The sequence below is a fragment of the Salmo salar genome, chromosome 25, assembly GCF_965601325.2.
Source record: "Salmo salar chromosome 25, fSalSal1, whole genome shotgun sequence".
NCBI classification, from domain to species: domain Eukaryota; kingdom Metazoa; phylum Chordata; class Actinopteri; order Salmoniformes; family Salmonidae; genus Salmo; species Salmo salar.
The window spans coordinates 26193594-26219383 of NC_138315.1; the positions used below are offsets into that span (position 1 = coordinate 26193594).

The 25790-nt window shown below is 41.8% G+C and overlaps 1 protein-coding gene across 3 annotated transcripts in view; it reads left to right on the forward strand.

Moving 5' to 3' along the window:
• The window catches only part of ikzf2 (IKAROS family zinc finger 2), a 34503-nt gene extending 12817 nt beyond the window's left edge, over nt 1-21686 (forward strand). For all 3 annotated transcript variants that reach the window (XM_014173735.3, XM_014173737.3, XM_014173736.3), the window contains exons 4-8: nt 3710-3898; nt 5237-5404; nt 15781-15918; nt 16242-16373; nt 17472-21686. In XM_014173735.3, the coding sequence (XP_014029210.2) occupies nt 3710-3898; nt 5237-5404; nt 15781-15918; nt 16242-16373; nt 17472-18292 (1448 nt within the window). In that variant the 3' untranslated portion in view covers nt 18293-21686. The remainder of the gene's footprint in view (nt 1-3709; nt 3899-5236; nt 5405-15780; nt 15919-16241; nt 16374-17471) is intronic.
• The last annotated feature ends 4104 nt before the right edge of the window (nt 21687-25790 follow it).

A 25790-nucleotide genomic window follows, 5' to 3' on the forward strand; every position in this document is an offset into this window, starting at 1 on the left:
TGACTTAGTGTCAACCCTATAGCAATCCCAATGACTTAGTGTCAACCCTATAGCAATCCCCATGACTTAGTGTCAACCCTATAGCAATCACCATGACTTAGTGTCAACCCTATAGCAATCACCATGACTTAGTGTCAACCCTATAGCAATCACCATGACTTAGTGTCAACCCTATAGCAATCCCCATGACTTAGTGTCAACCCTATAGCAATCCCCATGACTTAGTGTCAACCCTATAGCAGTCACCATGACTTAGTGTCACACCTATAGCAATCCCCATGACTTAGTGTCAACCCTATAGCAGTCACCATGACTTAGTGTCAATTCTTATAGCAATCCCCATGACTTAGTGTCAACCCTATAGCAATCCCCATGACTTAGTGTCAACCCTATAGCAATCACCATGACTTAGTGTCAACCCTATAGCAGTCACCATTACTTAGTGTCACACTATAGCAATCCCCATGACTTAGTGTCAACCCTTATAGCAATCCCCATGACTTAGTGTCAACCCTATAGCAATCACCATGATTTAGTGTCAACCCTATAGCAATCACCATGATTTAGTGTCAACCCTATAGCAATCCCCATGACTTAGTGTCAACCCTATAGTAATCCCAATGACTTAGTGTCAACTCTATAGTAATCCCAATGCCTTAGTGTCAACCCTATAGCAATCAACATGACTTAGTGTCAACCCTATAGCAATCCCAATGACTTAGTGTCAACCCTATAGTAATCCCAATTACTTAGTGTCAATCCTATAGCAATCAACATGACTTAGTGTCAACTCTATATTAATCAACTTGACTTAGTGTCAACCCTATAGCAGTCACCATTACTTATTGTCAACCTTTTATTAATCACCATGACTTATTGTCAACCCTATTGCATTCACCATGACCTAGTATCAACCCTATAGCAATCACCACAGTAAATGTTGTTGTCAACCCTAATGCAATAAGTACACAGTCAACCCTAGCTATCGCCACACTCCACTTGTATATAAAATAAATGTTGGATGAAATATTGAGTTTGGTCTTATTGCTATTAACTCATCGAAACAGGTTGAATAAAAGATTCATACATGGAAAAACAGATGGTAAAAAAAAATCTAAACGAAGTTTGTGTCTGAGAGATATAGGAAAGATCATGAACTTATTTATATATATATTTGAAACATATTTAACCCCTTTTTTTAGGCACAAACATTTGAACTGGTACCAGGCTACCTTCAGACAAGTCTTGGGAAGCTTGTGGGTGTCCTAGAGAAAAACATGTACGTGTTCGTGAGAGTCTCATCTTTCCATAGATGGGTCATATTAACGTGTTGCCCAAACTGTTCGGCAAAGGGGCAGGTGCTCCAGCACACCTAGGGCTCCATCTGTGCAAGTGCCTGGTCTAGTATGAAGGAAGACTTCAAGTTTCTGTGCTAAGCTAGTTAGCATTGGCTCATACAACCTTTAACTTCCTTCATACTGGATGCAAACATAAAAATGGTACTCACGAGTTCATCTGACTCTCGGGACGTAGAAACTGTAAGTGGCCTTATTGCCAAAATACCCTTTAATGGAGCCTAGGAGCCTGAAGAGACAGTCAGGAGGTGGATTATATGGATGTGAGAGGTTTGGGGTTTTTGCTCTGGCTCCTTCCATACCTACGCTATGATTATGGTTTCAGTCACAAATCACAAACAGGCTTGACTGGATGGTTATGATTATCGTCCGTATCAGGTTTTCCTTCAGACTACTGTAGAGGAATTCAAGAAGTCTCCTTCTCACGGCATGATGCCTCTGACCTTGTATGACCTAAAAACTTGTATGTACTGTATATGCTGTATATGAATATGTTATATGCATATGCAGTACAGGAAAGAAATGTGTTCTATTGTTCTTATTTAAAATGTGTGTTTCTGTTCTTGTCTAATAGAGTTATGTATTTTGTCATGCTTTATGTTTTGTGTGGACCCCACGAAAAGTACAGTAGCTGCTGCTTCTGCAACACTTAATGGGGATCCTAATAAAAAAACAAATTCCAAATGTTCAAGATTAAGGTCCCTACGTATATGCTAAGCATACCAGAATCTTAAAGCTGCAAAATACTACTTTTTGGGTAACTCGACCAAATTCACATAGAAACGTGAGATAGATCTGTCATTTCCATTGAACGTAAGTCTAAGAAGCGGTAGATATGTTCTATGTGTGCTGTTTCTATGCGTCCCGTTCTTAAGTTTTATTTTTGTGTCTTTTACTTTCAGTTTTATACACCAGTTTTAAACGGCTGAAAATACAATAATCTTGGTTATTGAAAATATATTTTAGATGGTACCACGATTCTCTACATAATAGATTGCTTGTTTTGTCAAACAAACTGAAATTAGGAAAACGATTTGAATTTAAGCAACCAGGAAATAGCAGGACAATTTCTGCATATTGTACCTTCAAAAGTTGTGTGGGAGATGACGATCTCTAATTATTCTGTGGCTATGTGTGTGTGTCCCTAGTGACTCAAGAGTCAAAAGTTACTAAAGCCAGACTGGAGGAGTATGTATCTGGGCCATATTTGTGTGTCTGTGTGTCAGTCTCCCTATAATGTCGGATGAGGGATACTGAGAGTCTGGTGGCCAACCCAGTAGAGTTGAGGCCTTTGTGCCTTTAGTCAGTCAGAGTCCCCCCCCCCCCCCATCAAGCCATCCAGCCAGTCTCCCAGTGCCAGTCAAATCGAAACCCACAGGGGCTAAGAAGCACCTGGCCGCAGCACTCCGCTCTTCCTCTCCTCCTCCTCCTCCTCCCCAGGGACCAGGGCTGGGGTCAATTCGAATCAAAGGCAGTCAATTCAGGAAGTGATTTTAATTAAAAATAAAATGAAAATAGATTTAAAAAATGTATTCAATTTTGAATTGTTATTTAAGTTTACTTGACTGCCTTCAATTAGAATTGACCCCAGCCCTGCCAAGGACTGAGTGGAACTAGACCAGCCTGTTTCTCAGCTCTCCCTCCACAAATCTCTAATGTTCAGACCAAGTCACGTATCGCCCGTCCACTTCTGGGACTAACCCCGTTTTTCTCCACATAACTACTTTACTGTGTACATTCCAGAAGTCTCAGGTTTAAAATAGATAACAGAAATAATTGAGCTCCTGAGTGGCACAGTGGTCTAAGGCACTGCATCTCAGTGCTAGAGGTGTCACTACAGACCCTGGTTCAATTCCAGGCTGTATCACAACCAGCCGTGATTGGGAGTCCCATAGGGCGGCGCACAATTGGCCCAGCGTCGTTAGGGTTTGGCCGGGGTAGGCCATCATTTTAAATAAGAATTTGTTCTTAACTGACTTGCCTAGTTAAATAAAGGTAAAATAAAAAAATAATGGCATGTTATTAACAATAACATACCAATAACTAACAATATTTTTGTCAGATTTGGTGAGTCCCCGCCTCTAGGGGTTAGCATTAACTTTGGCAATTTATGTTGAGCATCATTATATTACTTATTTCTCCAGGGGAAATAACATGCAGATTTGATGAACTTGTTCCAATCAATGGATGTTTACTTTCAAAGAGAAACAGATTTACAAGGTTTAGACTCGTAACCTAGAGCCACTGCACCTCTTACTGGAAGAACAAGGATCATCCACTAAAGCCATGTCATGTGATTGTCATGTGATTGTCTGAAAAACTGTAATTGGATTGGTCATACCTGTCTCTTCCAGAACACACCATCAAACAAGAAGAAGAGACAGAAGATGAAAGGGACAGGAGGACCACAGCTGAGGATATGGGACAAAGTGGGGAAGAGGAATCGGGATTGGAAGAGCCCATGATTGACAGCCCAAACAACCTACAGGATGGGGTTCCTGGGTCAGATGGGTCATGTGACCCAGGAACTCGGCTGCCCAATGGTAAATGTTTCTCTAAAGTTGTTACCCCTTATGTCCCTTTCACAGTATATGGCCCAAACCTAATGTACTTTATATTGATCAACAATGACTCAATACTCTCTGATGTATCTAAGGATTGTCAATGTTTTACCATTAACATCTAACAAACTGCAAAAACCCATTAGTTATACGTTAATAAATGATGAATACATTATACTTCACGTTGTAGCTCCCTATGAGATATGAATTTTACAGACTCAAGCAATTGTACGTCACTCATCCTATGATTTAAAAAAAAATCTGTGAGTCAGAAATTGTTTCTACGGGTGTGAGAGCTTTGCTGTTTTGTAGAATACAATAGTTTAGCCTTGGAATGATTTTCATGGATAACATCCCAGGAATCCTCCACAACCTGTTCCCGAGCCCTTAACTGACGCCATTACTGTGCCTCGGTCTTCACAGATTTAGGATAACATTTCACTTTTCCAAACGTTCGGCCGCAGATCAAGAGACGATCATCAAGATGATGATGAGACTACTGTCATTTACTGGTGAACCGGGCAAACTTTTTGCATAGATACAGACAAACATACTTCCATGGTAAAGCTGGTATTAAAGATGTACAGCACTTTAACACAATGGAAGATTTTATGACACACTGTAAGACTCCTTAAGTCTTAACCATTTACTATCTGAAAAGACGTTGACGGCCACACTAAACCTTATTAACTTATACCAACTTAGTGGTGTTGGTGGTGTTTGTGTATCTGTGGGTAGAACACATACAGCCCTACAGGGCGCCTGGTGAAGGATGAAAACTCACTGTATTTCTACACCTACTCTGTGGTGAGAGAGGGAGCTGTAGAAGAGACCCAGAGCAGAGCTATTAGGGTGGAGATCTAACACCTCATCTCGCCACACTCCAGACACTATTACTGTAGTAGCAGTAGACCATAGTTCAAATGTATCAATTGTACACAGCACACGTCAGGCACCACACTTTAGTGTTTTTCTACCCACTGACAATCCTCCTAGAAATATATTCTCTGCATTATTTGAGATGTTACAACGTTCTCAGCTAAGGCGTGTTGCTTGCCTTTACCAATCAAACCATGTTTTACCATTGCAATGTGTTGATTGCTGTTGAGTAGCTGTGAACCTCCATTTCCGTCTTTATCAAGTTTGTTCGGTCCATTAGCCGAGTGAAAACTCAAGACTAGGTGGCTGGTGGTCTGTGGGTATTGTGTGTTGCTTTTCTGGCTACATGTAAAAGGGGGAGTGAGAGATGAGCGCCTGCACTTCCTGTGCCCCTTCAAGTGATAGGCCGTTCCAGTGTAACACTTCCTGTGCCCCTCTCAGGTGATAGGCCGTTCCAGTGTAACCAGTGTGGCGTGTCGTTCACTCAGAAGGGCAATCTGTTGAGACACATCAAACTGCACACGGGGGAGAAGCCCTTCAAATGCCCCTTCTGCAGCTACGCCTGCCGCCGTCGTGACGCACTTACAGGCCACCTACGCACACACTCAGGTCAGCTCCTCTACCTCCTCTCTTTTTTGGTTTCTTCCTCTATGTTCTTATCCTCTTCCTCTTTTTTCTCCTTGTCTCACTATTCCCTTTGTCTTGGGTCCATGCTTCCTATAACTGTTTTATTACTGTGGTTACTCCTTAGTATTTATCCTGGTTTCAATAACTTCTAAAATAGTCCATACTATGTTGATGCTATAGAACCAGCCTGTCTCGATGTAACTTAAAGCATGATTTGGTCTGACCTGTGTCTAAGTTTTTGTGACAGATTAGCAACAGACCCACTAATATCTAACCCTGACAGGGTTTTGTATTGTTGGATGGATGCATCTATCTGGGGATTTTTGTGCAGACAGACAAGGGCTGTGGTTAGGCACCCAGGACATGCTGTTCCTATAACCTGCTCAGCTCACGTCTCCTCAGAGAGGAACTCTGTCTGTTATCTGTAGAGATACAGTATGGGGAGACCAGAAAAACACTGCCCTGCTCTAACTGTAACCCACTTTCCTATCTCTGCGTCATAGGCCTCTGTCTCTGTGTTCTCTCCTGCCTCTTCTTTGAGATCCGGGACAGACAACAGTATAACCTCATCTCTAGTGTTGTCCTCTTAGAAGTACTCACATGTACAGTGCATTCGGAAAGTATTCAGACCCCTTGACTTTTTCCATATTTTGTTACGTTACAGCCTTATTCTAAAACTGACTAAATTGTTTGTTTTTTTTCCTCATTAATCTACACACATTACCCCTTAATGACAAAGCAAACACAGGTTTTAGAAATTATAAATGTAAAAACTGAAATATCACATTTACATAAGTATTCAGACCCTTTACTCAGTACTTTGTTGAAGCACCTTTGGCAGCAATTACAGCCTTGAGTCTTCTTGGGTATGACGCTACAAGCTTGGCACACCTGTATTTGGGGAGTTTCTCCCATTATTCTCTGCAGATCCTCTCAAGCGCTCTCAGGTTGGATGGGGAGCGTCACTGCACAGCTATTATCAGGTCTCTCCAGAGTTGTTCGATCGGGTTCAAGTCCAGGCTCTGGCTGGACCACTCAAGAACATTCACAGACTTGTCCCGAAGCCATCCATGCCTTGTCTTGGCTGTGGGCTTAGGGTCAATGTCCTGTTGGATGGTGAACCTTCTCCCCAGTCTGAGGTCCAGAGCGCTCTGGAGCAGGTTTTCATCAAGGATTTCTCCATACTTTGCTCTGCTCATCTTCCCTCAATCCTGACAAGTCTCCCCCAGTCCCTGCCGTTGAAAATCATCACCACAGCATGATGCTGCCACCACCGTGCTTCACTGTAGGGATGGTGCCAGGTTTCCTCCAGATGTGATGCTTGGCATTCAGGCCAAAGAGGTCAATCTTGGTTTCATCAGACCAGAGAATCTTGTTGCTCATGGTCTGAGAGTCCTTTAGGTGCCTTTTGGAAAACTCCAAGCGGGCTGTCATGTGCCTTTTACTGAGGAGTGGCTTCCGTCTGGCCACTCTACCATAAAGGCCTGATTGGTGAAGTGCTGCATAGATGGTTGTCCTTCTGGAACATTCTACCATCTCCACATAGGAACTCTGGAGCTCTGTCAGAGTGACCATCGGGTTCTTGGTCACCTCCCTGTTCCTGTTTTACATTTTTAATACATTTGAAAACATTTCTAAAAACCTGTTTTCAATTTGTCATTATGGGGTATTGTGTGTAGATTTATGAGCGAAAAAAATTATTGAATCTATTTTAGAATAAGGCTGTGTCTTATGAGGGCATTGGGTCACCACGAGCAGCTTCAATGCACCTTGGCATAGATTCTACAAGTGTCTGGAACTCTATCGGAGGGTTGCAACACCATTCTTCCACAAGAAATTACCATCATTTAGTGTTTTGTTAATGGTGGATGGAAACGCAGTCAGTTGCTGCTCAGGAATCTCCCATAAGTGGTCAATTAGGTTAAGATCTGATGACTGACACAGCCATGGCATATGGTTTACATAGTTTTCATGCTCATCAAACCATTCAGTGACCACTCATGCCCTTTGGATGGGGACATTGTCATTGTATGGGGGAATAGCCATGGTAGCCAAAATAATGGCCTGCCCAGCATTTTTATTAATGACCCTAAGAATAATGGGACATTAATTGCTTAATTAACTCAGGAACCATTCCTGTGTGGAAGCCCCTGCTTTCAATATACTTTTTATCCCTCATTTACTCAAGTGTTTCCATTATTTTGGCAGTTACCTGTATTTCCATGTTGAAGCCAGTAAAAACAACTAGATCGGCTAGGCTACATGTACACTATTTAATAAACTATCTTCAATGGATAGGAAAACATCCATGGCTCCAGGGAAGAGCCATTAGGCCTACAGTGTGCACACATTGCTTTATGCTCATGGAACGAGAGATTTATGATATTCTGCTTCTGACCCGATCCTATTTAGAAATATTGTTGTTGTTAAAAAATATATATTGATTGTTTTCCCTTTAATTTGAGTTCCCCTTTCCTGCAGTCAAATGACCTAGTGGCCTCATGGGTGGAATTTTATTAATACTTTTTAATAGTTTCATAATTAATAAACATTATTTATTTATTTTATGCAGAAAATCTGGTGTTTCTATGTCAAATGATTTTGTTATATTTCAGTCTTCTGTGATATATATATAAAGTATCCTATTGGGATGCAAAGTCAAAATGTAGTACATTTCAACTCTATTTGCGGCAGGTAGCCTAGTGATTAGAGCGTTGGGCCAGTAACTGAAAGGTTGCTAGATCGACTCCCTGATGTAACGGCTGTTGCAAGGAGTAGACCAAGGCGCAGCGTGGTGAGTGGTCATCATTAACTTGTAATAGAACACTTTCAACAAAACAAGAAAACGAACGACAGCTAAACAGTTCTGTCAGGAACATGAACTAAACAGAAAGTAACCACCCACAAAACCCAAAGGAAAACAGGCTGCCTAAGTATGGCTCCCAATCAGAGACAACAATATACAGCTGTCCCTGATTGAGAACCATACCCAGTCAAAACAAAGAAATACAAAACATAGAAAAAAGGACATAGAATGCCCACCCTAGTCACACCCTGGCCTAACCAAAATAGAGAATAAAACCCTCTCTATGGCCAGGGCGTGACAGTACCCCCCCCCCAAAGGTGCGGACTCCGGCTGCAAAACCTGACTCTAAAGGGGAGGGTCCGGGTGGGCCTTCCTAACGGCGGCGGCTCTGGTGCGGGACGTGGACCCCGCTCCACCTTCGGCTTGGCCCACTTAGGTGGCGCCTCTGGAGTGGGGACCCTCGCCGCTGACCCCGGACTGGGGACCCTTGCAGCGGGCCCCGGACAGGCGGGCGACTCTGGCAGCTCCGGACAGGCAGGCGACTCTGGCAGCTCCGGACAGGCGGGCGACTCTGGCAGCTCCGGACAGGCGGGCGACTCTGGCAGCTCCGGACAGGCGGGCGACTCTGGCAGCTCCGGACAGGCGGGCGACTCTGCAGGAGGCCTGGCTCTGGGAGCAGGCAAAGGATTCACCATGCTGGGGAGACATGCAGGAGGCCTGGCTCTGGGAGCAGGCACAGGACTCACCAGGCTGGGGAGACATGCAGGAGGCCTGGTTCTGGGAGCAGGCACAGGACTCACCAGGCTGGGGAGACATGCAGGCCTGGCTCTGGGAGCAGGCACAGGATTCACCAGGCTGGGGAGACATGCAGGAGGCCTAGCTCTGGGAGCAGGCACAGGACTCACCAGGCTGGGGAGAAATGCAGGAGGCCTGGCTCTGGGAGCAGGCACAGGATAGACCGGGCTGTGGGGGAGCACTGGAGATCTGGTGCGTAGGCTTGACACCACCCGTCCTGGCTGAGTTGTCTCTGTAGCCCGGCACGGGCGAAGCGCTGGCACAGGATGAACTGGGCTGTGCTGGGGAATGATGGCTGCCGTGCGTAGAGCAGGCGCAGGGTAGGCTGGACCTATGAGACACACTGGTGGCCAGATGTGCTGTGCCGGCGCACTTCTCCCTGGCTGAGTGCCAACTCTAGCACGGCAACGCTGAGGAGCTCGTATCGACCGCACCGGGCTATAGCTGCGCAATGGTGACACAGTGCGTAACTCAGCATAACAGGGTGCTTGCTTGATTCGTCGCACCTCATAATAAGCACGGGGAGTTGGGCTCAGGTCTCCAACCTGACTTACCCCAGTGCGTAACTCAGCCAACAGGGTGCTTGCTTGATTCGTCGCACCTCATAATAAGCACGGGGAGTTGGGCTCAGGTCTCCAACCTGACTTACCCCAGTGCGTAACTCAGCCAACAGGGTGCTTGCTTGATTCGTCGCACCTCATAATAAGCACGGGGAGTTGGGCTCAGGTCTCCAACCTGACTTACCCCAACTCCCCGTGTGCCTCCCCCAAAAAATGTTTTGGGGCTGCCTCTCAGGCTCCTGTAGCTGACTTGCCTGTTCCTCCCAGTATCGCCGTTCCGCCTTCGCTGCCTCGAACTCCCACTGCAGGCGGCGATACTCCCCAGGTGTTGTCCAGGGTCCCTTTCCATCCAAAATCATCTCCCAAGTCCAGGAGTCCATAACCCTCTGTTCCTCCATACCACGCTGCTTGGTCTTCTTGTGGTTGGTGGTTCTGTAACTGCTGTTGCAAGGAGTAGACCAAGGCACAGCGTGGTGAGTGCTCATCATTAACCTTTAATGGAACACTTTCAACAAAACAAGAAAACGAACGACAGCTAAACAGTTCTGTCAGGAACATGAACTAAACAGAAAGTAACCACCCACAAAACCCAAAGGAAAACAGGCTGCCTAAGTATGGCTCCCAATCAGAGACAACGATATACAGCTGTCCCTGATTGAGAACCATACCCGGCCAAAACAAAGAAATACAAAACAGAAAAAAGGACAAGGAATGCCCACCCTAGTCACACCCTGGCCTAACCAAAATAGAGAATTAAACCCTCTCTATGTCCAGGGCGTGACACCTGAGCTGACATGGTCAAAATCTGTCGTTCTGCCCCTGAACAAGACAGTTAACCCACTGTTCCTAGGCCGTCATTGTAAATAAGAATTTGTTCTTAACTGACTTGCCTAGTTAAATAAAGGTTAAATTAAAAAAGTATTATTTCTGACATGTTTCAGCTGTCTTTAATTTAAAGCCCATAATCATGTGTGTGAGGTGTATACTTTTAATTTGTTTAACACATCCAAGAAACACTCTGTGTGACCTTGATTTAGCCCACTGCAGTAAAAGGTTTTAAAAACCAAACTTATGTTGAGAATATACAGTGCCTTCAGAAAGTGTTCATACCCCTTGACTTATGATGTTGTGTTACAGTCTGAATTCAAAATGGATACAAAAAAATCTCACCCGTCTTCAAATAAAATGTTATTGGTCACATACACATATTTAGCAGATGTTATTGCGGGTGTAGCGAAATACTCATGTTCCTAGATCCAACAGTGCACCCGATAATGATAAAGTGAAAACATGTTTTTAGACATTTTTGCAAATGTATTGGAAATGAAATACAGAAATATCTAATTTACATAATTATTCACACCCCTGAATCATTTCATGTCAGAATCACCTTTGGCAGTGATTACAGCTGTGAGTCTTTCTGGGTAATTCTCTAAGAGCTTTGCATACGTGGATTGTACAATAAAAACACATTATTGTTTAAAAACAAATTTAAGCTCTATCAAGTTTAAGAGAAGAGACAGCCATTTTCAAGTCTTGCCATAAATTTTCAAGCCGATTTAAGGCAAAACTGTAACTTGGCCACTCAGGAACATTCAATGTCATCTTTGTAAGGAACTGCAGTGTATATTTGGCCTTGTGTTTTAGGTTAATCTCCTGCTGAAAGGTGAATTTGTCTCCCAGTGTCTTTTCAAAAGCAGACTGAAGCAGATTTTCCTATCTTATTTTTCCTGTGCTTAGCTCTATTCAGTTTTCTTTAAAAAAAACTCCCTAGTCCTTGCCAATGACAAGTATACCCATAACATGATGCAGTCACCACCATGCTTGACAGTGTAAAGAGTGGTACTCAGTGATGTCTTGGATTTGTCCCAAACATAACTTAGTAAAGTTCATTTCTTTGCCACATTTTATGCAGTTTAACTTTAGTGCCATATTGCAAACAGGATGCATGTTTTGATTATATTTTAATTCTGTACAGGCTTTCTTCTTTTCACTCTGTCATTTAGGTTAGTATTGTTGAGTGACTACAATGCTGTTGATCCATCCTCAGTTTTCTCTTATCACAGCCATTAAACTCTGAAACTGTTTTATATTCACCATTGGCCTCATGGTGAAATCACGGAGCGGTTTCCTTCCTCTCCGGCAACTGAGTTAGGAAGTACGCCTGTATCTTGGTAGTGACAAGGTGTGTTGATATACAATCCAAAGTGTAATTAATAACTTCACCATGCTCAAAGTGATATTCAATGTCTACTTTTCACTACAAAGATTCAGGCATACTTCCTAACTCAGGGATTTCACCATGAGGCCATTGGTGACTTTGGCCCCATAGGAGAAGCCTTTTCGTTCCATGTAGAACCCTCTGTGTAAAGGGTTCTACATTGAACCCAAAAGGGTTATACCTGGAACCAAAAAGGGTTCTTCAAAGGGTTCTAGAACCCTCTTAGGTTCTAGATTGCACCTTTTTTTTCTAGGAGTGTAGTTATTCCACAATACTAACCTAATTTACAGAGTGAAAAGAATGAAGCCTGTACAGAATAAAAAATATTCCAAAACATGCATCCTGTTTGACACAAGGCACAAAAGTAATACTAATAAAAATGTGGCAAAGAAATTCACTTTTTGTCCTGAATACAAAGTGTTATGTTTGGGGTAAATCCAATACAACACATTACTGAGTAACACTCTCCATATTTTCAAGCATAGTGATGGCTGCATCATGTTATGGGTATGCTTGTAATCCTTAAAGACTGGGGTGTTTTTCAGGATGAAAAAGAAATGGAATGGAGTTGAGCACAGGCAAAATCCTAGAGGAAAACCTGGTTAGGTCTGCTTTCCACCAAAAGCTAGGAGATTAATTCACCTTTCAGCAGGACAATAACCTAAAACATAATGCCAAATCTACACTGGAGTTGCATACCAAGAAGACAGTGAATGTTCCTGACTGGTCGAGTTACAGTTTTGACTTAAATCTACTTGAAAATCCCTGGCAAGACCTGAAAATTGTTGTCTCGCAATGATCAACAACCAATTTGACAGAGCTTGAAGAAATTAGAAAATAATAATGGGTAAATGTTACACAATCCATGTATGGAAAGCTCAGAGACTTACTGCCAAAGGCGCTTTTACAAAGTATTTTACGTAGGGGTTTAAACTTAATTCCACTTTGACATTATGGGGTATTGTGTGTAGGCCAGTGAAACAAAATCTAAATTGAATCAATTTTAAATTTAGGCTGTAACTCAACAAAATGCGGAAAAAGTCAAGGGGTGTAAATATGTTCTGTACATGGCTCGAATGCAATGCAATTATGTCTGCTATTTCTGGAGAAGTGCAAATATGATCTGTAAGATGGTTCCATGGTGTTTGTAAAACATTCATTTGGGAGCATTATAATGGTGAGTGGATATTCCCCCTTTCTCTTTATATTGGATCTTTGTCCAGCGCATTTGAAAAGGTTGGATGTGCGTAAAACCATCCATAGTCTAAGTTGCCTTGTCTGTGTTTAACATATTTACCATGTTTAACATATTTAGCAGATATGGGTCGGGCTATTTAACGAATTAGGCTATAACGGACTAACAATCAACATTGGAGTTGAGTACAATGCAATACATGAAAACCGTAAATAGACAACTTGAAGCAACCACATATTTAACCATGGAGCATATTCTGATTGGCCAGTGAGGTGTCAACCCTCGACATACCCGCAACATTTAAAAAAATCAAAACCCAGCTCTTTCACGCCATCGCCAGCTACTGCGCACATAATTCTGGTTGTGAAAATAGAATAAATATTTCCCCGGACTTATAGCGGTACCAGATTTACCATGGCGTTAAGTTTGTTAAAATAGAGCCCTTTGTATCTCTCTCTCTTTTTCTGTCAATGCTCTCAGACACTCTTTCCATGTCTCTTTTTTTCTCTTTTGACCTTTTTCTAATTTTCACTTCCTGTTTTGTTAGGCTAAATTAATTCTTTACCCTCCTCCAGTCAGTGTAGACGGCACATTTAGGTGTACTGTAGTTCCCTATGCAGTGCTATAGTATGTAGTAGTGCTGTATGAATCCCCTCAGCCTGCCTATACTACACTAGCTGAGGGTTGAATGGAATATTACACTACCTGAGGGTTGAAAGGAATGTTAGGAACTCTTCTGTGGCGTAGGGAGTTGGTTGGAATGGCGTTCTCTAGATGAAAGGCCTCTTCTCCTTTCTCCTCTCTCTCTCTGCCTCTCTCCCTCCGTCTCCCTGCCCCCTGGCACACTGCCAGGAAACAGGTGGAGTGACGAGAGAGGGAGGTTAGGTGTGGGGAGATAGATTGAGTTGGGAGAGAGACAGAGAAACAGAGAGAGAGACAGCGACAGGTGAATGCTTTGATGTATTGTGCAATCCGAGGGGCAAGACAAGAGTATACTTTCCCCTGTCAAGACACAGAGTGGCACTACATGGACTGTGTTGTATCTGAACCCCTCCCAAACACATTGTTAAATATGAATATCAAGTTATTCTTTGAATTGCTGTTCAAATATGTGCAAATGGTTAATCGTGAAGGTGTTTAAGATGCTACATTAAGAGTGATGGGCTCACTCATTTTTGACATTACATGAGACAACAATACGTTTCTGAGAGAGGTTCCTGTTTATCACCCAACTGGATGCAGCCAACTGTATCTGAAGGCAGAGAGAGTTGAGGCTATTTGCATGTTCAAGAATAGCTGCTGAAAGTGGGATTTTTGTGATACATCCAACATCTGCAAATGGCTGGAGGTTTTGTAAATGAGTAATAGCATAAAATGTGTGTGTGTGTGTGTGCGCGTGCGCGTGCATGTGTGTGTGTGTGGCCTATTCCAATATGAAAGTGTGACTGCCCAATCCGGCTGGCTACAGTTAGCAGGTGCTGTGGCCAATATCATTGGAGCAGACAGACAGTTCAGGGTGTTTTTCAATTACAAGGACATTGTATTAGGCTACATATGGAGAGACTCATAAGTAAAATAAAGAAAGTGTTATGTAATGATGATGATCATGACCTGTAAATTACATGATAATGCCATTGCTAGTATAAAGCTTACTCATGAACCACAGTTTCAAATACACTAAACCAATTGGCATTCACAGGCCACAAAATTGCATTAAGACAAGTAACCTATACAGTCATTTGAGATCAGCATGAAAAAACGTAAGCCAGACGTTCACACACTCACCAATATTTCCAATCAATTCCCATAGACTTAGTGAAATGTTGCCTAAGCCTATCTGTGTCTTACTTTCAAAGTACTTGTCAGACTGAAACATGTTATTCCCACAGTAACAGGTCAGGGAGTTTCTAGTAACTGGTGTCACCTCTGGTACTAGAATATTTTCTCACGTGAACGGCACCTATTTTGGGCCAGTGTCTGGGCCACTGCTTGGTGTCGTCTGGACAACAGTTCCCCCTTGATGACTCATCCCGAAGACTTTCAGAGCCTTGTTTCTACTACAGAAGACTTTGAGTAGTACTTTTCAGTAGATTCAGCCTTTAGTTGCCAAATCACGGTGAATGTATTCATTCATTCATGAGTAATTCATGAGTGAGTGAATGATTGAAGTACAGTTAATAAATGAATGGCGGAAGATTGGAAGGAAGGGAGGACGGAAGGAAGGATCAATGGATGGACCTTCTCTAGGGGAAAGCTAGAGGAGGTTTTGCACAGTCTCACCAGCATAGACTCCATCAGAATGGAACTGGCAACATGAATCACTCCCCACCTCCAGCTGCTGAGGAGAAACACAGACGTTGTTTAGGTCTGACGTTAGAGTTATTTTCCTTCTTCTACGGGATCTGTGTCTGTGTACAGCAGGCCAATTGAGTTGTGCACCATAGTAGTAGTGATGGGCTCCCGGAAGAGTTGTAGGCTTTACCAGTTGTTCCAGGGCGTATGAAAGGCAAATGTGTGTATTCGAGTATTTTGGTATATCTCGCCTGCCCACACCTTCTCTGTCTGGTTTGTAATGATGGTGTGTGGGATCCCACTAATGGAACATTATCACTCCATGAGCTCATAGCCCTGCTCTAGTTTCTGTGTTCTCCACGGGTTCTATGTGTTTACTAAAACCTCCTAGAGAGTTCACATAGAATTGCGTTACCGGTCTGTTTATGTGAGTTGATGAATGAATGAAATTAATCGTTTTTTTCCTTTGATGTCATTTCTCTAATTTAGTGGGTAAACCACACAAGTGTGACTACTGTGGGCGGAGCTACAAACAGAGGACGTCATTGGAGGAGCATAAAGAGCGCTGCCATAACTACCTTGAGAGTGCTGGCATGGATCCCACCTCTGTCACTGGGCCTTATCCAGGTGAGTGTGAATGTCCTGCTCTGGTACAGAGACCTGCTATATGGTATCTCTGTTGATGGCATAGACTCAAACATTTGCTTTCTCTTTTTGCACCTTTTTTACACCTTGCACTTTAACCTTTAATCATTTATAATTTAGGTATGAAGTTAAATTAAAGATCATTTTAGTTTCTCTTCCTACTTCCTTTTTATAGGTTGTGTGACTATCCTGTGAACTCTACTTATGTTACTTTTACACACCAGCCACCTACAGTACTACAGTACTACCTAAAGCCTTGGTGCAGACCTCTCACACACTCTCATCCTCTGACCCCTGACCCCCAGGTGAGATCCCTAAAGAGCAGAGGCCCCTGGCGGAGGCCGCTGCCATGGCAACATTAAACCGGCCACCTGTCATTGAGAAACTGCAGAGTAACGTAGGGAAGAGGAAGAGTACCACTCCACAGAAGTTTGTGGGTAAGCATCATTGCATCACTTCCTGTCTGAGAGCCCCATAATGTGTTCACCATAAGGATCACTAACTCACAATTATTAATTGTAGCTTAGATAATTATTGTATATAAAAGGACAATAACTAATTTGTAATTTTCATAATTATGGTATTAAGGGTATCAATAGGGTATTTATTTAATCCCATTTTGGGATTGAATTTGACCTGTTCTGTTGGATTAAATTCAGTTTACAGTTTTGACTGTTTATTTGTTATGTTCAGTTCAACATACAGTCACTGCAACAGAATGAGTGTATACATGCAAAAAAGGAATTGAATTGCGTGCCTGGGCAGAGGTACATTGAAACATGATACTGTTGTTTTGCATCTAACAGATGACCTTGACTTAATGGTAGAAATGAAGACACTATTCACATACTGCACACTTTAGTTTTATTAATGTAGATTTCACATTTCAGATCTGGTTGTTCCACTCTGAATATTTCTCAATCTTTTCATTTGTAATTTTAACATTTTGATAATTTTTTAATACATACATTTGAAAAATATATTTGTTTTGTATTACGAAACAATTGTTACGGTGTTGCAAACATTTTGTTGGCATATAACTGGCAATTTTTGCATATTAGCGTGGAAGACAATTAATTAGTTTTTATTATTTACTGCTCTATTAGATAGAGGAAAAGATCGAACGAGACACAGAGAGCGGATGAGAGCGACGAGGACATGTTTTCACTCTGTGGTTTGTTACACCTGTATCTCTGCAATAGCTCTTATCGAGAGAAGAGCAAAACAGCTCACCGCATCCCTGTTTTGGAGGGGTTAAACAGTGCATTCAGATGGATGGGGCTTTCCACTATTAAACAACACAAGAGAAAATACAATAAGACGAAAACAAGAGAACTTTGATAGTGTTTAGCTTATTAAAAAATGGAAAGGTTAGACACGCACACAAAATTAAGGCACTCTTTCATATTCTACAGAGTTACAGTTGTATGTATTCTGTATTATCCAATGGTGTCATTCGACCGGACAGTTTCTCTTACGGTGAGCTTATGCATATGTGAGTTTCATTGTGGTAATATGCAAGCTGTGCTCTGCAGGTGAGAAGATGATGCGTTACAGTTACCCGGAGCTGAGCTATGAGATGGGTCTGAAGTATGAGAAGGAGGCAGAGCTGATGCAGGCTCACATGATGGACCAGGCTATCAACAACGCCATCTCTTACCTGGGCTCTGACTCCCTGAGACCCCTGGTCCACCATCCCCACCCCCATGGTCCCCACGGTCCACAGCCGTCTCTTTCTATGGCTGAGGTGGTACCCATGGTCAACCCCCTCTTCCACCACGTCTACCCTCTGGGGTCAGGGCTGCGTATGGACGGACCGGGTAGCCGCGACGCCCCACCTCATCCTTCACCTCTGCCTCCACCTCCTCCTGACTTCCATCCCTCCTCCAACGGGCCCATCGCCCTCACCAGACCCAAGCAGCACCACCCACAGGGTACCAGAGAGGAAAAAGAGTCTCCTAGCAACAGTGGGCTGGACTCGGCCGACTCCGCCCAGAGCAGCCCACAGGATAGGCTGGGTTACCACTGGAACAACCCCCACCACCGTCCCAGATCCATCCCAGCATACGGCGGCAGAGAGGAGGGGCGAGGCGGGGCTGAGGTGGCCCAGGGAGTGGCGGCAGAGAGGCCTATAAGTCGGGAAGGGGTGCGTGTGTTTGGGCGAGAGGGGCGGAAGATGAGGGTGTTCCAGTGTGAACACTGCCACATTCTCTTCCTGGACCATGTCATGTACACCATCCACATGGGTTGTCATGGTTACAGGGACCCGCTGGAGTGCAACATCTGTGGCCACCGCAGTAAGGACCGCTATGAGTTCTCATCTCACATCGTCCGCGGGGAACACACCTTCAACTAGAGGGCTGGACTGGACAGGAGCCACCACTGGTCCCTGCCCCATCCCACCTCAGGACAGTGATGTTGAACTAACTGTGTGTGGTCAATGCAACCAACCAGGAGAGAGAGAACTAACCAACATTTGCTGCAGCATAATGATACTAGCTATATATCATTCCAAACAAATATATGAAGGTCTGGGCCAAATACACATTTTAATTTTACAAGGTGTTTTGAAGAATTTGAGGTTGAGATATGTATCTCAAGTGAGGGATTTTTTGGGGGAGTGAAGAAGATCACAAAGAAGTAGTACACCTAGACAGTTTTGTCATGGTGTGTCTCAGATTGTCACAGAGCAGCTAATACTGTGAGTAGTTCTATTATAGTTTATCACTGTTCCTTTCTTGCTGAATAATGTACTGTTGGACTTGTTCATTGCCACATAGACTGCCATGTAAGGACTCAACTTATCAAGGGGGCTTTCCATGACCCCACCAACTGAACCATACTTTAGAATATAATATTCTTTCTTGCATGATTTCTTGCAACAGACTGTATATCTCCTCTGTCTTTCTAACTGCTAACTGCACAGGCGGGTTGTCACACTAGCCACATTAAAGAATTACATTTTCTGCAGAGGGAAAGAGAGTAGTGAGAGAGAAAGAGAGAGAGCAAGAAAGAAAGGGAGAAAGACAAAGAGAGAGACAAAAAAAACGACAAATATGGAAGAAAGTGAGGGAGAGGGAGAAAGAGACGGAGAGAGAGAGACAGAGAGAGAAAGAGAGTGAGACAGAGAGAGAGAGATAGCGAGACAGAGAGTGTGTGTGAGAGAGAGAGAGAGCGAGAAACAGAGACGGAGACGGAGAAACTTACTCATGATTTACCTTTTCAGACATTGTCTACAGATTTGTTATTGTTTCGTTCATTACCCTAGCTAAATATCTGTTTTCTGTAGAACAGTTCCTGTAACCTTCTCAGTTTCACAGCACTTCACAGAGGAAAGGAAAAGCACTGCACTGCAGCCCGCCTCCTCCCTAAACCTGTTCTTTCACTAGCAGCCTGATGCCTTGACGGATGGGGAGGACGGAAAGGGATTCCCAGTTTTGAAGCCAATCCCTGTTTTGATGGTTCAATAGTAACTTCAAATCTCCAGCTCGCAAGTTGCCTTTAACCCACTCATGTGTCTTATAGTAGACAGGCTGCTTTCTGCAAGCGCCATGTCAGTGCATGCGCTCTACTCCTCGGTTGGGATCAATGCCATTTTAATTCAGTTAATTTAAAAAAATCTATGAGGAAAATTGGAATTTGGATTTGCAGTTTATTTCTTACATTGATAGAATTGGAATGGCATTGATACCAACCCTGCTGTGCATTGCATGTGAATGTGATGTGGAAAGCATTGTGCCCAGTACAATTAAGCTGATGCACTGGTACTGTTTCGTAGATAGATAGCAGTGTGGTTTAGGGTTTTTTAGAAGTAAAATGCCAGTGAACGGTGATGGTATGTATGTGGATCAAATAAAATAATCTATGTGCACTTGGACAAATGCTTAAGACAATGTACATGTTGCTCTTTTGATAACAAATATTTTGCTGGCAAAATATGTAATGTCTCTGATGTTGTGTTTATTATGCGTCATATACCATATTTTGAATTGCCACAGTCTTTTGCCCTGATGGTCTTTGGCCATAGGAATGGCCCTATATGTATATGGCCAGGCTCAGTTCATTGTTCAGTTCAAACTTCTTCACTCCTTCTGTATGTTATGTGGTACGGTATGCAACCTCCCCAGTCAAAGTGGCAGCTTATTTCTCTTTATATTTCAAAACACATACTGTACTTTTATTGCAACAGCTTATTGTTACTGTAAAGTATTGGCAATCGTGTTTGTTTACATCTTTTAGCTATTGTAGTAGCTATTACATGCATTCTGCATTCCCTCAATGCATTATTCTTTTTAAATGAAAGCCCCTATTTTGTATTTACTCACAGCTTTATCTTTGATAATTCATATTTCTATAGATGTTCTAATGCACCGGTATAGGCCTATTCAATGTTATGTCTTCAATCTACTGTATGTCCGCCTATTGTTTTTTTTAAACAAATCCAGAATCATTACTATTCTTTTTGAAGCAAGCATGGATGCTAACAAATAGTTTTAGAGTATTTGAAAAACTTATGTCAGCCCACCTGTAGCAAAGTGCACACTATTGCTTTACTATCTGTTATGAAATAATTGCTGTAGGGGCATTGTATGTTTTACTTGTCATTGTAGATAATCTTACTGTATTCTGATTTGTCCCATGTGTACATCAATTGAGGGAGACAATGTGAGCACCAAGATTAGACTTTTTAAGAATTTTCTACATAACAAAAAGTCAGACTACCGCACCGGGAAGAAAAATAATAGATTATTGTCTGTGAAAGTGAGATCGATATTGTAGTTACATTTATTTTTCTGGATTTTTTTTTTACTACAGATGTAGGATCTTAATTTGTTCACCCTGTTGTAAGAGAACTTTCCTGCAATGCATTTGAGGTTTAAAAAGGCTTCCAAAGTTAGTAATTTCCCCTTAGAAATTTCAGACTTGTTTTTCCCTTACGAAAAATGTCAATCCCTACAAAAATATCTATTATTTATGCTCCACATAATAATTCACATTTCCTGTTGCTGCAGGATTATTTTCCTGCTTTAGCAAACTGGCTCAAATTAAGATCCTACATCTATATGTGTCTATGGAAAGGCCTTAGCTCATAAAGTGCTTTCCCACTGTGCACAGGCATCAATTCAACGTCCATTCCACGTTGGTTCATTGAAATGACGTGGAAACGACGTTGATTCATCCAGTGTGTGCCCAGTGGGTTGTAGGGGCATTGTATGTGGGTTGTTTTGGAGCTGTATGATCCGTCTTACCTCTGTAAGTACTGTACAACCTTGTTAAAGAGTGATAAATATAATGTTGAAGCATTGTGTGTAAATATATCTGGAGGCTACAAACTATATATGAGCCTATATGAACACAAAGAAGAAGTGATCTTATTGACAGACTCCACACTCTTAGATGAAGAGCATACTTGAAGCAGAATTAGTGACACTCGATTGGGGTGTATTTTATATGTACTAAAAACTGCACTGGATTTCAATTTTTCTTGGTAAATGTAAAATTTGAATTGTTTTGTAAAAATTATGTTTTTTATTATTATTACATAACAAGTGCTAACGAACAATACTGGTAAATGAGCGGGTTGCTGTGTACTTTTGTGTACATAATATGAATGGTGAATATTCTGGCACTATATTAAAATGGGTTAGTAATGTGCACAGATACGCACTGATGATGAAATTATTATCATGTGGGGGTCTCAGGTATTTGTATTCTATGTACTTCTATACACTGTTGTATTTCTTCCAGTACATCTTGGAATACATCATTTCTTTATCAACAAAATCTCAAAATCATAATTTGGGGTATTGCTTAAAAAAATTAAAAATGTAATTGTATCACAATCATTTAACTTGCACGTTTACGTTGCCGATAGAAACACCAGCCACTCTGCTTGTATACAAGCATGTTTACAGCTTCAAATTATGTTCATTGAAAGAAGAAATACATCTCTTATTAAGGACTCTTGCTCCTTTAATTCTATATATGACACAATATTGCTTATTAATTGCTTTAATTAATAGGTCAATCTCTGAATTTGGTGGATTACAAAATTCAAATACCTCAAGAGAATATTGAGGTATTACCAAAACCAATGTTGCTAATATCGTTGACATGAGAAGAAGATACAGGGCTGGAAATGGCTAATATATGTTTATAAGGCATGGGCTTCCCACTTTTAAAGTATAGATTTTACTTATATGGATGTCAAGATGTTTACAATATGTACTAGTTGAATATCAGCATTACCTGTTTATATGTTAAAATACAGTATATACACATACAATCTATGTATTTTAATACCTGCAATTCTGCATATACAGTAAATGTGGACACAGGATTGTAAAAAGATGTAACCCGTTCTTGGTCCTCACCTGTGACCCAGTAGGACTGTCTCTCTCACACCCTGTTCCCACTCAGGTTGTTTCAACTGATGTTCAACACATTCGACACAATGGTTATTTATGTGACAACGAAGAGTCTGCACATTTCTTTTTTTATACAATCAAGGTGTGGTGTCTCCCCACAACCCTTGAGTATTCATGTTTGTGCATAAAAACCCTCAGTTGTATCTCAACCGTTGTTCCAAATGTGCGGTACAACTCAAGTGTGTAGGGGGCCATTCAGCCAGACTCCCGTGGGCGAGAAAAGACTAAGTGGCCCCTGGCCTCCCTGTGCTAAGATGAACCATGGGTTTGAGAGAGACTTCCTCTGTGATGTTTCTCTGGCATTTGGGCAACATGCGGCCTGCTTCTTGTGCTACGGATCCAGTGTGAAGATACTGTACAGTAAGTGTTGTTCAGAGGTGTTGGGGACACAGCAGCTATTCACACACATTTGTGCTGTGGATAGGCTCAGCCAAGATCTGACAGAATCAACCCCATGACAGTTCATCAAGTCAGGCAGCTCAGTAACACTACTGAAGCCCTCCTCTGCAATCCTGAATGATCCTGAAATGTCCAAATAAACTGAGCAGATCTAAGATGTGACCCTGTTGATTCATCTCATCCCAGAAAGGTTACTGCAGTTTGGCTTTGTCTAAGCTTGGAAAATAACCAGCAGTTTGGATGGATGGATGGCAGGTCATTCACACTAGGCACAACACATGGTTTCAACATGGATAATTGGGTAATATTTGGTTGAGATACTGATCATTGAGATTATAGCCTACAGTATATTCACCCACCCAAAACGAAAGCCAAAAGTTAGTTGATTTTCCAATGTGTTATCACTATACTTTCAACCATCTAAAAGCACAACCAATTTCCAATGGAAAAACAATGTCAGATTTTTGGTTCAGAAGTCAACTCAATTTCTATCACTGCGCTTTCAACCATTTTAAACCACAGCAATATTCAAATGGAAATAGAATATCAGATATGTTTTATTTTCATGTAATAGATTAATGTGTTATCCCTGTGCTTCATCTAATAGCAGAACCAAATAACCTAAATTGCAGTTGAGTTAAAATTACATTAATAGTACATGGTGCAAGTTTTCAAGACCGGTCAAGATTCTGCAAAGGTGATTACAGCAATTGTGAAGATTACAGCAATTGTGAAGATCTCCACAGACCTGCGACGACCTATACATTTTGGAACATGCACGCTTTATATGATTACAAAGAAATATATAGTTACAGTAACTCAAAATGTGGCTATTTTTAAGTTTGAATGTTACATCACTTTGTAAGAAAGTGTTAACTTTAGTCTATGAACTGTATTACAAAAGTAATATTGAATTGTGTTTAGTTTACAACTCAACCAAATATCACAATTTTAAGGAGATGTAGCTCTATAAACTGCTTGGTAGTTTGATCTGAGCCACTGGCTTAATCCCATTTTATAACTTTTATTGTTGGTTGAGTTGGAGATGTGATTCCAACAAATAATATGTTAACTTGTCGACAAGTTAGTATACTATTTATTGTATTTCAAAACTGATATTGAATTTTGTTTGGTTGTCAATGCAACCAAATATCAACATTTGAAGGAGATCTGCTTGGAGAGTTTCGTCTGTGCCACTGATTTAGTCTGGCTTTAATTCCAGTTTGTCTACAAATTAATAATGTGCACTGAACAAAAATGTAAAGGCAACATGTAAATTGTTGGTCCCATGTTTCATGAGTTGAAATAAAAAATCCTGTAAATTGTCCATATGCACAAAAAGCGTATTTCTCTAAAATGTTGTGCACAAATTTGTTTACATCCCTGTTAGTGAGCATTTCTCCTTTGCCAAGATAATCCATCCACCTGACAGGTGTGGCATACCAAGAAGCTGATTAAACAGTATCGTCACTACACAGGTGCTGTCACGACTTCCGCCGAAGTCGGTCCCTCTCCTTGTTCGGGCGGCGTTCGGCGGTCGACGTCGATCCACTTTTCATTTTCCATTTGTTCTGTCTTTGTCTTACACACCTGGCTTCACTCAACCAATGACTTGTTTATTATTTAACCCTCTGTTCCCCATGTTGTGTTTGTGAGTGATTGTTTATTGTAATTCGGTCCGTCTTTGTGGGCTCGTTATGTTACTTTGTATATTTGTCTTTTTGAGTAAAAGTACGTTGATTACTCATAGCTGCTGTCCTGCGCCTGACTCTCTACACCAGCTACACACAGGACCCTTACAGGTGCTCCTTGTGCTGGGGACAATAAAAGGCCACTCTAGAATGTGCTGTTTTGTCACTCAACACAATGCCACAGATGTCTCAAGTTTTGAGGGAGCCTGCAATTGACATGCTGACTGCAGGAATGTCCACCAGAGCTGTTGCCAGAGAATTGAATTTTAATTTCTCTACATCTTTTTTGAGAATTTGGAAGTACATCCAATTTGTAGACAAACTCGAATTAAAGTCAGACTTAGTGGCAGAAATGGAACTATCCGAGCAGACAATACATCACCTTCAAATGTTGATATTTGGTTGCGTTGACAACCAAACACAATTCGATATCACTAAATGTCATTACATTTTAAATCAACCAGAGTTTGAAACCCTAGGCCTATGTTTAGTTGAATCCTGGGGTTGAATTTAAACAATAGCTGTTGATGACTTTGCAAATGTTATATAGGCTTAAATAACATGCATCATTGATGGTATGAGTGTTAAAGTATTTTTATTTAATCTTTATTTAACTAGGCAAGTCAGTTAAGAACAAATTCTTATTTTCAATGACAGCCTAGGAACAGTGGGTTAACTGCCTTGTTCAGGGACAGAACGACAGATTTGTACCTTGTCAGCTGGGGGATTCAAACTTGCAACCTTTCGGTTACTAGCCCAGAGCTCTAACCACTAGGCTACCCTGGTCACATTTCATTTTCTCTGTTAAACCTATCCTTTGAAATGATTTTGTTTTTAAGTGGAAGTCAACAATAATACTCACGATAGCACATTGGTTATAGTCAGCGACAAATATCATAGCTAAGCCGGGCTTAGTTAAGACCCTGGATGGGAGACCAAAAGGTATCTGTAGATAGATCAACTTCCAGTAGGAGGTGCTGCCTGACTATTCTTTTTTTTCTGATAGTGGAAATTCCACTTCACAATACGTTGACAAATTACGTTGAAACAACGTTGATTAACCAGGTTTGTGCCCAGTGGGTTGTCTTGTGAGTTTGATGTTACAGTAGGAGGTTCCAGATATCTTAAGCCCAGATATAGCCGCTCGGTGGTTGTGCAATCTCTACCTGGTGACTCCTATTCCTGTTTTTCCTGCCTGGCTATGGGGATGTTAGGGCTGGTCTGCTAAACCATCTCTCTCTCTCTCTCGCTCCAAGACACACCCAGCACACATCACAAGACAATACAGCAACAGGCTGTACACTGCTAGAGAAATGGTGTGAGAACCAAAAGTGGT